Source organism: Scatophagus argus, chromosome 11, assembly GCF_020382885.2.
Source record: "Scatophagus argus isolate fScaArg1 chromosome 11, fScaArg1.pri, whole genome shotgun sequence".
Lineage (NCBI taxonomy): Eukaryota > Metazoa > Chordata > Actinopteri > Scatophagidae > Scatophagus > Scatophagus argus.
In genome coordinates this window covers 1186697-1204788 of record NC_058503.1, presented here as the reverse complement: position 1 = coordinate 1204788, position 18092 = coordinate 1186697, and the positions used below count along the sequence as shown (strand labels likewise).

The window sequence follows — 18092 nt, the reverse complement described above, 5'->3', positions numbered from 1 at the left end:
GTACTGCTCATCACATACTACTTTTCTATATTTCTCTCTTTCTCCCTCTCCTTCCATCCACACATGCTACTGTGAAAACAGAAGCATGCATGAAAACTTCCAAACATAAATTGCGTGTGTGTTTTCAGGTCACTTGATAAAATATACCACTGACAAATAGAGTCAAAACAGCAGACTTGGGGAGAGAGAAACAAGACATGGGGAAAGTCAATGTGTGTGCAGTCAGAAATGATAGAAGGAGAGAAAGAGGTGTGTGTGTAACAGAGAAATATAGCCAGATATGATAATACTGAAGTCTTTTTGGTATAAAAATTCAACAGCGGTTACGCTGTCATTCCACTGTCCTGCAATGAAACCACTGATGTTGCTACAGTGTAGTCAGATGCTTATTGTTAGTGTGCACAAAGGTATGACATCAACATGTTGTAATATTCCCAATATCACAACAAGATTTTTTGCAAGTGTATGCAGTCAAAGAGGATGAACAGTATTAACTATGTTGAGTTTTTGATACTAAGATGTCGACCATAGTATGCCAAAAGCGTGTTGTTTGTTTAACCTGAACCATAAGCCACTAGTAAAAACTAAGGGGGCTTACTGGGGCTGATCACCTTTCACCAGAATTATTGGCTGGTGTTGATGTTTATCATCATCTATCCATCCATCCATTCATCATTTATTACTGCTTAGCCGACACAGGGTTGCGGGGTGGCCGGAGCCTATTCCAGCCAACATTGGGCGAGAAGTGGGGTACAACATGGACAAGTTGCCAGGTCATCCCAGAGCTGACATACAGACAAACAACCATTAACGGTCACATTTAAAGTCGCCAGTTCTTATTCTCATCTCAAGCCAGGATTCTGAGAACTTGTACTTCCCCATTTTGGTTTCCTTTTCCTCTGTTTGGGCGCCAGAACATTCGCTGTCGCGTGATGTCGCACCCGTACGCGCGCGGCCCCGAGGCAATCTAGCTCCGAGTACGCCACCAAGACAACGTTGTTTGTAAAAGTCACGAGGAGGAAAATAAATATTCATGGATACGTTTTGGAGTCAAAGCTTGAATACCAATAAAATTTGATACCTCTTAAAATCGCGATTAAGACTTTTTAATACTTTTTAAGGGCCTTCATTAATTTTCCCACAATTGATTTATCAACTTTTAATACTTTTTAAGACCCCGCGGACGCCCTGTACCAGAGCAAATCTGAAAAAAGCTGGCATCATGTGTGTGTGTTTGGATACTTTTGCCTATCCAGTGTATCTTACTGATGATTGGAAGGTCTACCTATCATTATTTAGTACATAACCATCTAGGCTGAGTTTCTTTGAATTTCTGAGGGGGCATCCTGGAAAAGGCTCGGTTGTTCACAAGCAAGGGCTGGGTAAGGTTCACCACTTTGTGAAACATGACTGTCAAGGTATAACTACATGGGCTAGGAAACACTCCGAAAGTGGTTGCGAATACACACAGTCTGTTTACAAATGACCGCATTCTGTTATACACATTTAACACGGCATCTCACCTTTTTTTGGAATAGGGGTTATAAAAGACAGTGCCTACTTCAGCAACAGCCTGTTCACCCAGCTGCTGTCTGTCTGAAGACACTACAGGTAACATTTCGCTGTACGACCTTGAATAATGAGGAATAAATTAATGTTCTATCTTGTAGAAAGTAAGATCCATTTTCTGTACGCTCATGCTTGGTTGCCAGCTTGATTACTGGTTCTAAAACCTATGATCAGGGCCTACTCAGCCTGACCATGACCTGAACAAAAAGAAACATGATTTACATTTACCTTTAAGCTTGACTCATAGTCTGTGTTGATTTTGAACATGAGTCCCAGTCTTAGATGAATCTCTTTAGCTCTTGAGAAACTGGGGTCAATGTAAAGCACCTCCTGGAACGCTTTGATTGCCCTGGGGGGAAAAAAATTACACAGAAACAGTATGTTAATAAAACAGAAATACGTACACATATTTAGGCCAAAACCAAGGGCAAGCCTTAAAATAATCTTATTAGAGTGACGTCGTTCCCTTGCTTCCTATTTCTACCACCAGATTAGCTGACTTTATCAGTTGGAGACAGAAGCGGTTTCATAAACATTCACTGGAGCTGTGCCAAACATGACAAAGTCAAATATCACAACGTGGCTCAACACTTGAACACTGAAAATATGGTGATTTAAGTATGACCAATAATGGAATTCTATGAATATCACAAAACTGAGATGCATTCTTGCTAGATGTTGAAAAGGTGAAAATGCATGCATTTCCCCAAAACACAGCTGAAGTTCTAAAACAACTGTTTAGCTTAGCTGCTTACATTTCAAGAGAAGTTATATTTGAGCAGTTTACATTTCATAGACTGTATATGTACTTGGGACACCAATAACAGGCAGTTACAGGGTGGTCAGACTGACAACAGCAATACCTCTTTAAAAAAAAAACAAAAAAAACAAAAGTACAAATAGAGACTTGGATATACCGACACTGAATACTAACTGGAAACAAATGCTATCCTTTACCCAAAAATATAATCTACACATGCAAGATAACACGAGTCCAGGGATTGCTGTTATACTAAAACTAAGTCAGTGGCCAACTGTGATTGAATAATTTACAAATAGCTGGATAACTAACTAAGTTACTAACTAAGTAACTAAGTTTATAAAGACACAGACAAAAAACTGAATCTAGCAGAAGGAAGTCTTTGCTCACTGCAAATGTTTCAAACTGATCCACAGACAAAAAACTGAGGAACTGTTGGACTGAGGAGTTAAAATCTCAACCTCAATTTAGGGCATACTTTTGCTGCTTGAACTAGTGTTGGCTTCCCAGTCTGAAAGAACAAATACTTCATAGTCCAAAGCCTCTGAGGTCTTGATTCTTTTAAGAGGATAAGATTCTAACAGTATTATGATGTACTTTAAAGTTTAACTGAAGGATTCAACATCCTGTTTCCTATTGAACAGCTGTCAGTCACATACACTCTTTGACTAAACTTCGAGAAGTTAACGACTTCTCCATACCATGTGAAGTCAGTACATAGACTGCTTAGAAACAGACTCACCATTGTATAGCTTTTTAGTACAGCCCACTCTTATCTTTCTAAACATCAAAGTGATTTAAAGTGGTGCTTCTTATTTAACAAATCAATCATTAGCATATAAGAGTTAATAATGTCTCATAACCTACTTTAAATTTCTAATATTTGGTGAAGAGAAGCTTCACAGTGATGTAGCAAAAGACTGAAAAGGTTTTTAATTAGCTGAAAAAGAATGATCCAGTGTCTGCCAGTCTCATTTGGTCTGTGACTGCAATACTAGCTCCAGAAGAGTACAATATGGTTGACAAGAGCATGTCAGTAACAAACTTCACACTCTTCTCTTAACAACACTGACATAAACAACTACTACTACAGACACAAGGGCTTTTTAAAACAAAAAAACACAAGGCTCCTATTCATTCACTATCTGGCTATGACAACAATGGTAAGTGCATGTCAGCATGAAGCCCTTCTCCTGTATGAAGTGGCACAGCACTGAGCTCACTGCTGACTGGGTGGCTGCCACACACACAGAAAACTCATTGCTCCCATTACCCACCTCCTCATCTCCCTGCCTCCCCCTCTTTGTTTATCTGATCCCTCCCTCTTTCTCCCCTTTCAATGTGTTTTGCACTCTCCTACCTCACTAGCAGAATCCATAGTGAATGCAGCGTTTTTTCAAAACAGCATAAGGCAGGCTGCAGTCAAAAGATAATGACTCCCTGTCTTACAAAATGCAAATTTAACCCAACAGGCCAGACACATAATACAAACTACTTCCATTATATAGATGCCAATTTATTTCATTTATTTATTTAAATTTATATTCTTGGGGTGAGCGTGTTTTAGCTGGATTTTGTAATGGAACATATTCATTTTTAATACTATTTTTAATACTATCACAACCTCATACAGACAGGCTGACTCAACTGGTCTGGTGTTTCCCCTCCTGAGCACCACCTCAGCCCTGTGAAGTAACATTCACCACTTGACAGCTCAGCATTCCTTTGGGCCTTGAGCTCAGGGTGACATAATCCATCCAATCCATCCCCTCATGGAAACCTCCCTTTCCCAGCTCACACATTCTGAAGGCCTCACAGATGGGGACATTCAAACTTTGGAGGGGAACAACATCAGAGGCTGTCAAGGTCATGAGTGAATTAGACAGAGGAGTGTCAACTGCAAGCTTATTACACCTGTACATATGGTCTGTGTTTCACCAAACAAAGCAGAATGCAACTAAAACAGCTCTGTATTTGTTGGGTTTAGATATTGTATCTTGTTAGTTAATCATCCACAGCAAATATATTCTTCTGTTTTCCTAGTAGTTTTATTACTAGACAGAAGTGCAAAGTTGACATCTTTGTTGTGAGAACCACCTGTTGATGGAGGACCTCAGACACTTCAACTAACTGCTTGATAAGCTACAATATTTCACATCATGAACACAGGTATGCATACACATAAAAGAAACAGCACAACACAAAAAAGCACAACATGCAATTATGACAGATTTAGAGTAACTAGAAGTAACTTTTTGAGGAAGCAAGGCAAGCTATACGGTGTTTGTGAAAAACTAGGCTAAACACTTTCTGGAACCAACGCTGCACAAAGATAAAATGATAACATCAATGTTTTCATTTGCCCAGATGTAAAAGGCGATCATGTATTTCCCAAATTTCTTGAAGAAGGTCTAAAATCCTTTGCTTGATCACCAAGCTTTAAAAAATGCAAAGAAAAACATGTTTTCAAAAATAACTTACCATTGAAAGGCGTTGTAATAGAAGTAAACTATGCCAAGGCCGTATAAAAAGGCAGCATTCTGAAAAAAAAAAGTGCAGAAAAAACTGTTATAAACAGCAATACTGAAGCACACTGTAACGATTACTGTCCACAAATCAGTAGGAGGTTCACAGGGTTGTGTGTTTAGCTGTAGATTTAAAGAATTTCCCCTTTCTGGATAAATAATTCTGATTGTGAGATCCAAGCAGGGTTCAATGATAAGGTGCACAGGTAGGCTTTATAAAAGGCCTTTTTGTTGTCTTCTATCAATGCTAGCGAGCAACATAAGGAGCTTCCGCCAAGGAGTAAATTGGATATCTCATGCAATACTGTGTTTTAATCATGCAAATGGAGATATGCATAGCCCATTTCTAGTAGGGATGTGTGCGAACTAGTAATTTTACTGGAGGTGCACCGATTGCAGTTTTCCTGGCCAATTCCAATTTCAGTCGTGGATCAGCGGTTAGGGTGTCGGACCCGTAACCGGTGGATCGCTGGTTCGATTCCCCGTCCCGGTGTCCATGGCTGAGGTACCCTTGAGCAAGGTACCTAACCCCCACTGCTCCCCGGGCGCTGCACGCGGTCGCCCACTGCCCCGGGTTTGCTGTGTGTGTGTGCACGTCACTTGGGTGGGTTAAATGCAGAGAACAAATTTCGTTGGAGTGAGTTCCCTCCAATGACAAAATATGTCACTTTAATCTTAATCTTTAATCTTTTATTTTTTTACGTGTGACCTGCCCATAACAATTTTTGCCAATTCCAACTCTGGCAGCATATACAAACAAAAATCAATGTTTCTTCAAGGCAAAGTTTTAATTTGATGAAATTATAATAATGATATAATAATGATTAAACTTTCCAATGTCATCTCAAAGTGCTCTGCAACTGGAAAGAGCTACAAATAACAATTAACTGAAAATTAGCTGTAAGCCCAACTTTTTTTTATATAATTTTACAGTATGCTTATAAATTAACCAGGGCTGAGGTAATTTATCAGATTTCTGAAGCCTCTATTCTTAACTATGGAGAACAGCTGATCATCCAGTGCCATGAATTCCATAATTTTCCTCGTAACTGCTTTGGTCTATTCACTGCTCATACCAAGGAAAGATGGGACAGGCTGCTGGCTTGTGTCTCCCACTGAGCTCTTGCTAGCTTCTTATTTCTGGGCAGAGAATGCTATAAATTGGCCGATTCCAGTCCCTGGTCGGTCAATCGGTGCAGAAGTCAGTGCCCTCACTTAGTTGCCACCAGCAATATTATTTTTTTAATCATTATTTTATTTATGCATATGTAGGAGTCATTTTAGAGCTAAGTCTATGGTCAGTATAGATAGGAACTTTCGCTCAAGGTACAGGTGTTGCTGAATGGAGGAGCACAAATAGTTTTTGAGAGCCACACTAGGCGAACGCTGCATTGTTGTATTGGTGAAGTGGTTGGCAGAATGGAGACTTGTGCACAACGGTTAGAAGAACATGAACAGTGAGCATATAAATATTCCATCACAGGTGAGAAGTGGAAGTTGAATTCTGTTTCTGCAAACATGTTAGTTCCATTTAAATATCAGGTAAATGAACGGTTTGCATCATCCCTAATTTCAAATCTGGTTTAGGGCTACCTACCATTTCAAAAACGAGAAAAGCATTAAATAGACTGTGATATGACATTCAGTTTTCAATAAACTCTACACTAAGTTGACCATAAGCCACTTCTGAGCATCTGTGACCAAGCATTGCCCTTAGTTCTTGCAGCATCTCTCAGCCACCATTAGTTCTTAATCCCAGATCTTTAACCTACTGTATCAGTGCACAACCCCGATAACAGAGGACACAAGCAAAGTCATCATAAACGTGTAAACTGTGACCTGTTCAAGCCATCTGAGTAATCAGAGAAGACTTTGTTGGACAGAACACTGTTCAAGTATTCTATTTGCCATTTAAAGTGACGACGTGGACATCATCAACTTTGGTCTTTGTCGCGCAACATAAAACATTTCAGCCAGTGTTGGTTGGTCCTGGTTGTTCACTGCACTGGAGAACACAGTACTTCCACATGTGATGTAGAAATCAACGGCTAACGTCTAATTCCACTTTCCGTTCCCAATCAACACATTTCAGCAAATTACATTAAAGTTCATCTGATCAGCAGATGTTGTCCAGCGCACTCAAAGTATTAGAAAATGATGTTTTTCATTGTTTGGCTTTCATTGTAGGCTCCCAAATCATGCCATTTTCTGCCACATCCCCAGATTCCAGCTTACGGACAGCTGTTTTATTCTATTTCAAAATGGTGTTTTCATAAGACTACCTCTATTTATTTCACAGGACTTTAATTTCATAGAGCCACATCCACCCAAATACTTCTACAACATCTTCACTGCATGCCAAAATGGTGTCCCCTGATGAGCCATGCTGACCAATTTCAGCAGGTAGGGTCAGCATCCTATCTCTGACACCACTAACATCTTCCATCCTGCATGCACAATGGGTTCCACGATCTGGTGCATTTGCTTTTGGACTAGGAAGAGAACCACGGCCCTCATTTGTTTATTAGACATGGAAAACCCAATGGCCATATTTATTTTTTTCTTTTTGAATAAAACAGCTCTCCATACCAGCTCACTGTGGGGTGGATGTTTTGTCTTTTAGGGAAGACTTCGGCAATTGGCAGAACACAAATCAGACAAAACTCCGCTCAGCAACAAAAATGTGCACCCACAAGGAGAAGAGTGTGCACCACATTGAAACTGGAAGTTCCTTTGTCTTGTGGACCATATAGACTTAAACCCTGCTACACTTAGTAGGGAGCAGGCAAATCAAACCATCCAAGGAAATGATAACAGACAAAACAACATTTTGTTTTTTGTCATTCAACAACAGCGTGTTCCGTTTACAGATTGAAAACTGTTGAAGACAAGGAAGGAAGAGAAGAAAGTTGCCTATGATCAGAAAAAAACCTATTGGACAGACAGCTTATTGATTGTATATAGAAAAGACCAAGATGAGAGCTCCCCAAAAGTTAAGCCAAAACATCTTAATCTCTCCCTGGTTGTTGGTTCCAGTACAGGTCATATACCCCTCCCACTTCATGTTAGTAGATGGGACACAGAGCAAGCTACTGTCAATTTAGGCAGTGATAAGGTATGCTCAAATTACTTTTTTTTGAATAAGCTTTGAATCATTTATTTGATTAACTATTCTCAGTGAAATGTCATTACTGACAGCTGAGCACTGCCCTCAATCAAGTCAGATCCACGTATGAACCGGAACCTGATACCATTTGATCGCTACTGACTGGCTCCAACTGACATCAACAGCGCAAGACAGCAGTACTTGTATCTGGATATTTTGGCTTCACTTCTGTACAGTGGGAGGAAGTGGAGACATGTCATTCATCTTTATAGGTGGAAAGTCCCAGCAGGACATTTTTCAGCTTGTGAGTCTGTGAACAAAAAAACAAAACTTATCCCATCTATTGAAAAAGCATTCGACACATTAGCTGTACAGCAGATTCAGGTAATCTCCCCTCTCCCTCCTTGAAGTGGTCACACTGATGCGATAACCATGTTAACAGGGATTCAGTTTCTCTAGTCCACTAACGTTGTCCTGATACAGTTACATCAGGCATAAACTTGTATGTTATAAACTGAAAGCTCAATCTGCCCTAAAGCCATGAAAGATTAAGACTGCTCTGAATACACAGCACTTGCAACCTTTTATGCCCTCCCAGTTTGTTTTGATACCTACTGTACCGGATTTACCTGGGGATACCTGTACCCAATCCATTTTGAGTCAATCCACACTGCCACACCTGCCAAAAATATGTGCTAATCAACAACCCTAACCTCTCCACAAACCGCTAACTCTATACATTATACTGACACAATTGTCAGGACTGAGGAGTAAGACAGAGTGCTGTGGTGCTCTCCAAGGTACTGATCCTGTTGTTTTTATCCCCTGCCACGAAGACATGGACTCTTGTCTCAACCATTTTCCCTCTCTCACACAAACAATATTTAGTAACTTATTCAAAACCCTGCTTTGTCACTTTTTGACCTGCCTGCCTGAACCCATACTATTTTCCTGTAAGCTGACCCATATGGGTTATAGGTTTACCCATGCATCAACATGTTAAGTCCACACCCCTCTGCTTACAGTCTGTATATTCTGAATTTTCATAGGTGCTGGTGATCACTAATACAAATACTGTACAATATATGCACTTGTTACTTAGATGCCTACGTCCACACATAAACACTTCTTGTGCTAATGTTGACGCTACACTGTTCTCTCACCTATGTTCCTGCAAACTTTGATGAGACATCAACAAGGCGTCATTTTCTTACTGAATCAATCACAAGCCTTGATATCATCCCTAAATCACAATATACATATAAGCACATACATAATATACACTGGTTTAGCATATTTAATTTTTGCTTTTCTTATTTAATCTTAACAATAATACAAAGTACATGTGTCTGCTCCTAAGTTCTTGCAAGGTTAATTCTTCTCCATTCCATTCTTATTTTGTTGTTGTTGTCACCCTACCAATTGTGAAAAGGCCTCATCAGCTTTGAATTGATGGTTATAGATCCCTTACCACAAACACAGGTTTAGCTGCATATCACATAACATTTCACATGCTCAGGAAACTTTGGATCAACTGTATAATAGTGCATGTTTTAGTCAGTTAAAGTCTTTATAAGTTTTTATTCTTAACCCAAAACATACAAGCCAATTGTATTTTCATATAAGTATATGCTAAAATATCAGTCTATTCCGTATAATTCATATCTTGTAGGGTTGGATGAATGTTTCCATTTTCTGTTCAATCTGGAATATATAGCATGACAGCTAGGCAATTAAAATCACAATGAGGAAGGTTTTAGACACAGCACATTAATGAAATGTCAGCATGGTCCAACAATGTCAATCCTTCTCACTAATGAAAATTATTAAAACTATAACGAGCATAAACTTACAGTTTCAAACTTAAACCACGTTCTGAACGGACACATAAACACTAACAAAAAATAAACTAGCATTTTGGAACACGGGACAGCAAACTTAACAAGCCATTGAGTCCAGCGCAGCATGCTGATGTAAAAAAGATATGTGTGTGTCTGACTGTGCAGAGAGCAGCACACACTGCTGTAGATAAATATATATTTTTCAATGCCTTTGTATTGGGCATGAATCTCATGTTTATGCATTTATTGTGCAAAAAACAAAAAAGACCTTAAGTGTAAATAAGCACTTCAGGTCAGGGTCATATTCGTGAGCCACAGACGCAGAGAAGTGAATACAACAGCTGAGTACACAGGTAAACTGCGAGGAGCAGGAGGGAGCCGATGCAGACAGCTGCAGAGATTAAAATGAGAGCGAATTTGTTCTTTGCAAGTAAAAACAAAATATCACAATCCAAATCATATCTATAATGTTGAGTAGTCTTATGAACAACAAAGTATAGGTGAGCAGGCATATGGACGACGGAGATGCAAGTTGTCAGGTCAATGGAAAAGAAATGACAAACTGGTTAATAATTAAGGACTTAAAATTTACTGTTACTCTCAGCAGGTGGACAAGCCTCCACTGGAAGCATCTCAAAATGGACGGTAGGGTGCAGAGATTCTACATAGAATTTCTGTAACATCTTAATACTGATAGTTAGTTAAAATCACTGATCATCTTTTGAATCATCCTGAAATTTTGTAAATGAGATGAGAAAAAGGTCCTTTTCGACATTGTTATTATTAGCCCATTTGAATGTTAATATTAGCCCGTCCTATAAAGGTTCTGGAAAACAGAGACTGACCATCAACAGCTCTGTGTATGCATGAAATCTATTAATTTCAGTTTCAGCCTATTATTAGTAAAATTTTTAACACAAATTAAAAATTTAGTGCACTGTTTGCCAACATTCACAGCATATTTTGGCCACCCAAATTCCAAGAACCGCTCCTGCACACTTTAAGCAAATTAAACCAATTTGTGCTTAGCTCAGCCAGTATTTTAAGTGCTGTAAATGGAAAATACCCCCCCCCCCTCAATGGACATTAATCGTTTAAGGGAACTTAGGATCCTAGCACCATTTTACAATTTAACGTAACAGTAGGTGTTTGCTTTTGGCCTGTGGCCCACCATTAAGTTACAATCTTGGTCATCCAAGGCAGAAAGTTTGGCACCACAAATACGGAGGGCTGTGCAAACTCACCTTCCAGTAGTCCGACTGTAAACTGAAGTACCTCTGGTATGCAGATAATGCTAAGAAAATGGTGAGATGAATAAAATACAGAAAGAGGGAGAGATGAAGAAGGAGATAATGAATAGTTGGTGACAATGTTAAATGCTCAACATGTTCAACTCAGCTGCAATTTCAACACTTCCAGCTGGAAAAAGCACAAAATGTTTAATTCAAATACCGTACTTTCGGGACTATAGAACACACCTGAGTATAAGCCGAACCCACCAAATTTAAAAAAAAGAAAATATATATATATATGTATATATATATATATATATATATTTGTACATATATAGGCCGCACTTGACTATAAGCCGCAGGTGTCCACATTGTAACATGACATACGTTTTCAAGTCCAGGCCATCTGCATTACCTCTGAAAGCTTTAGTCGTCTTTTTGCATTGCCACAGTTCTTCACGCTGCCGTCTCCAACGTCTCACCATTGATTCATCTACGCCAAGCTTACGTGCAGCAGCTCTATTTTCTTCTTGGACAGCCAGCTTGATTGCTTTTAACTTAAAAGTTGCATCATATGCATTTCATCGAGTGTTTCCCATGATGAGGGTGTGTGCATGATGTGCAAAATGACTGATAAAAGTTACGCTTAAAACTAGCGTCTTCCTCTTTGTATCACTGGGCCGTTAGGTCGGAAAAATCTATAGATTAGTCGCATCGTTGTTTAGGCCCCAGAGTTCAAGGCGTGGGAAAAAAGCAGCGGCTTATAGTCCAGAAAATACGGTAATCCTTTTCAGAAAGAAACCAAAATTACGACAGCACACATGGCTCCTTATGAAAAACTAGCAATTAATTTTTAATTCTATTCTCTATCTGGATCCTCACATCTTCCACTTCTTCTAGTGGTTGCTAGTCTTTGTGGAGTTATTTCTGTGGGTGGCATTTTCAAGAGGATTTCCAAAGAAAATCTCTGTGGTATGACTTGCTAACCAGCAGTTAGCGGAATAATTTGTTTCTGTGTTTTAGCAATTTCAGGAGCTTACTGCTACATAGTTGGATGAGAGAACCCCAACATGAATCTGTTGTTATCAGCAGAAAGTGATAGTTGCATCAGATTCATGACACAAGGTGAAGGACATAGCACACAACTAGTAAAATGCATTTTGTAAACTTTTACACGTTTTGTTAGCATTTCAGCCCTTGATTTTGCATTGTAATACTGATCATTTTCCCCCTCACGTGGGTTTGGTTTTCAAAGCAGGATGTGTCTCTACATCTTCAAGAGATTTTATTGTAGATTTAGATATGAGACACACTGTAAGTCTTTGTGAAACAGACTGCAAGGGCAAGTTCACTGAAATATTGTAACCTCTTACTATCAAGCCATTACGGCACATCTAACCATCACACTCGTATCACATTACAGTTTTGATCGCATGTGACATGTGTGTCTGTTTTCATGAGTTTGAGTACAACAAGGGTGTCAAAAATGCTAAGAGACATTAGGGTATGCTATGGTGCAGACATGCCACATCCAAGCCCAAATAAGCAATCAAATCAAAATAATCAGTTCAAATATGGGTGCAAGGTTTCTTGGGTTTTTGACCATTCTAAAGGCCTTAAACATGTGTGTGAACATTCCAGTAATGGCTGAAATCCGACATTGCTGATTTGGTGTAGAGCACAAACTCACAAAAAAACGTGTGAGCGAAGAAGATCCCAAAATTTGTGAAAATAAAAGCACCTTCATCACAACAGTTGAAAGGGGAACTACGTAGCCTGCTGATCACATTAAACCCATTCACTACAAAACTTTGCAATTTTCACTAGTTCAGACTACTATGACATTTCCCAGCAAAATAAAAATAATGAAAACAGGTTCCTTGTATCTCCACCTGTACTCGGGTTCCTAATAGAGACCAGAAAACTATCAGATGATCTCAAGAGGCAGCTTAGAAACACTAAGCAGAAAGATTTACACAGTGAAACTCTCACCTTTTGGATAGTCCTCCAGCAGGAGGTTGAAGTGGCCCAGCTGACAGAAGATGTCAGGGTCTACTTTCCCCTCTGCTTTCAGGATGAGGGCATCATAGCAGCTAACAGCCTAAATGAAAGAACAATGGCAATGTTGAGTTAAAAATGTGCTATACAGTCGCAGTGAAGAACAGGGAGTTAAATGGCTGGTAGATCCTATGCATATTACACAAACGTTATCAAGTTATAATGGTGGCTATGGCAAGCAAACTTTAGCTTAATGTTAATGCTGAGGCCAACAGCAGTTCAGTTTACAAGAGGTGATGAAACAGCTGGATGATGTACTACCAAAGAGGTGTGCTCTGCCAGCCGTCAAGCGCTGTTTTGTATATTACCAGCTGCACGCCCAAATATGGACCTCAGTCAGTATTTAAACAACGGATAAACAAATTATTCCCGATAGCCCTCGATACGGTACTGGGGAAGAACGATTAGTGATTACGACTGCGTGCACACAGATCTGTATGAGAGACAGAATCAACAAAACAAAAGTGTTGAGTAAAATATGCCATAATAGGAAAAACTATTTAGATGAATAAAAATGCTTCATTGTGTTGAAACAAGCATCACCTTTGAGCGTGGTGATTTGCTGCATTTCTTTGTCACGCCAAATGAAAAGTGTTTTAGTTCTGGACAATGGGTTGGACAAAAACAACCTAACCTAACAACCCACTCTGTGCAAGAAAGTTGTCTTATGAATTGTTCACAATTTCTTTTGACATTTTAGAGATGGCAAATCAATTGATAATGAAAAAAATCGAGAGTGGAAATTGTTCAGCTTTGCCTTCACAAAAAATAAACGGATAGCTTATTCTAAAGTTGTACATTTCTTACATTCCGCTATTTCACATTTCATTCTGAAACTAGCTAGACCCACCGGCCTTTCTTCAATATTACGAAAGAAGATGAATTGCTTTCACTGACTGACACAGACCTAAACACTCAATACAGTAGGTCACAGTATGCAACTTTAAAGCCTAAAAAGAACAAAAACAAGTGGATCAAACACAGCACTTCTCATGACATGAAACTGCTGCAACCGGGTAGAGTCACGCTGTGTAGACTGAAGAGCCAAACATGTTCTCAAAAGTGCAAACATTTTTAGAGCTTCAGAGGACGACAACATGACTGTGACTTGTAAAACACGCTCCACAAGGATTCAGAGAGGAACGACAGAAAAGTTTAAGAGTATTCCAGCAAATCTTGTGGAATATTAAATCATCTATCTTTGCTCAGTACATCTTCACCTTTCTTACCCCCGGGTGTGAACAAGCTATGGGTTATAAACTTCTTTTTAAAATACAAAAATGCTAAATTACCAGCTATCTCACTGGTTAAACTAATTAACACACTAAACTCTACAATTCTTATTATGTTTCATACCTTACTGAGAAGCCTCATACTTTGATAATGGGAGTTTTAAATGCTAGCCTAATGGCTCATCATCTTTTTTTGTGTACAACAAAAAACATTTTCTAAATCTACATTAATGGCATAATTTACATAGTAATGCGGTTATATTTAGTAAAGGACTGTGTATATCACTGATAAATATGTTTGTATGTGACAATAAAGAGCTTACCTGAGGCTGTTCTAAAACAGTCATACACCATTCATCACTGGAAAGCATATCTATTAAATTAAATGGCGTGGCAGAGCTGGTTAATGTGCCCCATGTACAGAAGGTTGAAATCTCTTCATAGCAGCAACCTGGGTTTGAGTCCAGGATGCAGTCCTTTGCTGCGGGCGGGTTAGGGTTAGGGTCTCATCTCTATCACCCCCCCATTTCCTGTCACTCTCTCTGATTGTCCTATCCATTCAAGGCATAAATGCCCCAAAAAATATATAATGAAAAAATCAATGTATAAAATGTATTCATTTATTTTTATTGAAATAACTGTCATTATATGTTGCATTTATCGGTGTAACATTTAGAGAACTGTTACAGGGACTGGGCTTTTCCAAATGAAATCAGACCTAAGTCGTTGCTGTAAGTATGAAATTCAAATCATGTTGTGATTTAACCACAGGCTTGCCTCAAGGAAAATGGTCAGATCTAGGGAAGGAATAATTCACATTCCTTTTGAGATCAAACAGCAAATAAATAACACGCATAATTACACACATTGAAAGTGCTGGCATAGCACCAAGTCATTCTTCAATTTAGGAATTTGTGCCTAAGAGGTTATCTAAGGGCCAGAAGAGCACGCTACAGAGACAGCATGATTTAGCAAACAAAACAATACACTTACACATGCATTTTCCAATTGTGAAAACAACACAGGGATGTACCAAAATGAATTCAGGTTACATTAAGCTGTGCGGGTAAGTATCAGTTATAGTAGTGCCTCATGCTGTACTAATACTCTTCCTTCCCCCACATTTTAAAATGGTAGAGTCCAGAACGGATATACAGGGAACTTGGTATCGATATATATATTTCCCACCACAGAGATACAAAATAAGTTAATGTAACAAAGATTTATACATGGATTTTTTCCACACATAAATCAGACCAGATCGCATAAGTTTAACGATATGATGTGGACAGGCCTGACTGGCCAAGTGTCAGCAGACTACGAAAGACAGCCACAAAAATAGCAATAATTGAGTGTGCGGCTAGGCTTACTCTAAAAGTTCGTTAACAGAACAGTTTTAACAACCAACTCAAAAGCCACATGTTGAAGCCCCAGATCAAGCACAGGCAGCGTAACGGTAACAACAACATGAACACGGCTGCTCTGTGTGTACCAAGCGGTGTACCGTTAGTTAAGTGGATGTCCCGTCTTGCCCTTTATAAAACAATGATCTTTGTTACAAATATTTAAAGCCTTTCTAGTGATGTGGTTTTGTCAACGGTGATTAGCCTATCCACTGCCGCTGCTAGTTAGCTAGCAAACGTTTGCTATATATTTGTTTCCCATCACCGCCATCTTGGGCCAAGTCAAGCAGCCATTATTTTTGCAACCGTAAACTACCACTATGTACTTGTTTCTCCCTCGCAAATTACAGCTAAGTGTTGGCGTTGTAGCGTTCGCAATATTTGCGGGTGAAGAATGGAGAATACCGCCGGACAATTAGCCGCTACATGCTACCAGAGTGAGCTGACGCACAACCCAAACTCAAGCTGCCGTTATTAATGATGGGGCGGGTGGTTTCGTAGGTTACCAACATATCTGTCAACTTTAAGTTTGCTCTCGACGAACATAAACGAAGTGTGTGCTTGCCTTCTGTGACTCTTTCGCAAGTCACAAAAGTTAGCTAGGTGGCATTTGTTAATCTCATTGATTCTGTTTGACTATGCAACATACGTAATGAGACAAGTAATGTTAGCAGCTGATATATCAGGCTCACACATGCCGTCCTCTCATTGAGATTCATTGTATTTATATCGATATTGAACCCTCATGCTATCACAAACACGTTTTCAACAGTCGATACCATGCTATCACGTAGCATGGTAACATTACCCATTATCTCAACAACCGATGACACCAATGGTTGTAGCAGGGTGGAGATTGATATCGTCCTGCAATTTAACTATGGCATAACACTGTGTCTACTAATTTGGGTCCGTTCATTATTGATAAACATCATAGGATTGTACTCGAGCACACTTATCACAGCCTTGACTGTGAAATGTTGCGTGGTACGTGCAATAATCACGTCCATAACTGAAAGCTGCTTTTATAGAGTCAGCCGCTGGTTCAGCTTCAAAGTTGGGAAAAATGAAGGCTTGTGTATGTCGCGGCTAGCCATGTAGCAAGACTGGCGTCGGGAGGTCTGTACAACTTATTTCAGGGGGGATATGCATTACTCGGAGGAGATAACCGAAAGAAGCTACTGTGGTCCTATTCTGTGGCATACCTTTAACAGCAAGGCCTTCGTTCTGGCGCCATCTTCTTGAAGCCTATGAAATCCAAACAGTGAACTGCAAGTAGAGGACAGACAACACACAGGCGGTTCCGTATTACTTGGAGGCACTCATATTTGTTGTTACTAACTAAGCAACGAAAAACATATATTGCAGAAAAGAAGCGAGTGAGACTGCTCATACAACAGCCCAACTAACCTGTCAATCCCGACCAAGCTTTCCTTTTCTTGCGCTGTTAGCTTCGGAAAGTCCTCTTCGATTTCAGTCGCTGTTCCCGACGCCATTTTCTCCTCGTCATTACCAGCAACGCCGAGACTCCGTGCAGCAGCAGAGGCAGCGGCTGTGAGCGACACTCCACACGATTTCATGGAAAAGAAATGGGAAGATCGACGGAATCGAACAACTCCGGCAAAACGCGGTAACAACGAAAGTGTTGCACACCTATCCAGGACTGAAACGGGGCGTAGCGTAGCTCTTGCCAAATCCTCAAGGAAATGATCCCTTCAAGTTACCTTCCTTACTCCTCATTTTACATCGCAACACAACGTGTATTCCAATGCAAATTTATGCATGAAGTTGATGTAATGTTGGGTTTTAGGAGTGAGTGTTACTTAATAACATCGCAAACTTCCCCAACCATCGGCTCAAAGTTGTTGTAATTGTGTCACATAGGCAAACGCACGCCGCCACCGTCGGCACGCCCTCTGCTCAACCTGACCAATTAATGGCTGGCCTATGCAGTCACGTGACTGTCTCCAGTTGATGCACTGCGAACACGCGGACGAACACGCTCACGCACACATTGAAAGGACTCCCAAGACCCACCTTAAGTCCTGCGATTGGTTCCTCACCTCATATTATGATTACGTAACCGTATTTTAAAGCAACCCATTGGCCAAAATATCTGTCATATTTGGCTGTGAGGGCTGACGGTTAAGGAAGTTTGTTGCAATGTTGCGTTGCACACATAAAGCACTTTTAAATAGACTTTTACTAACCGTTCTGTAATCTGTCTACGAAACTGCATAAGTAAGTGCTGCATACACAGCTAGACATAGAAGCTAAATAGATATGGGAGGTCATGCAATCTTTTAAACAGCCTATTGATCTGTTGTAACTTGACTTCTGAATAAAATCACCTTTCAAATTCCACT

The 18092-nt window shown here is 39.8% G+C and overlaps 1 protein-coding gene across 5 annotated transcripts in view; it reads right to left on the bottom strand.

The window, feature by feature from the left end:
• kdm6a (lysine (K)-specific demethylase 6A) overlaps positions 1-17772 on the bottom strand; it is a 46180-nt gene extending 28408 nt beyond the window's left edge. For 2 of the 5 annotated variants that reach the window (XM_046405072.1, XM_046405074.1), the window contains exons 1-6: positions 17137-17772; positions 16932-16995; positions 13026-13134; positions 11046-11095; positions 4811-4869; positions 1798-1918 (exon numbers count right to left, since the gene is read on the bottom strand). In XM_046405072.1, the coding sequence (XP_046261028.1) occupies positions 1798-1918; positions 4811-4869; positions 11046-11095; positions 13026-13134; positions 16932-16995; positions 17137-17306 (573 nt within the window). In that variant the 5' untranslated portion in view covers positions 17307-17772. Of the gene's footprint in view, positions 1-1797; positions 1919-4810; positions 4870-11045; positions 11096-13025; positions 13135-16931; positions 16996-17136 lie in introns of those variants that run through there. The other 3 variants (XM_046405076.1, XM_046405075.1, XM_046405077.1) reach the window with 3 other exon arrangements.
• Between the last annotated feature and the right edge of the window lie 320 nt (positions 17773-18092).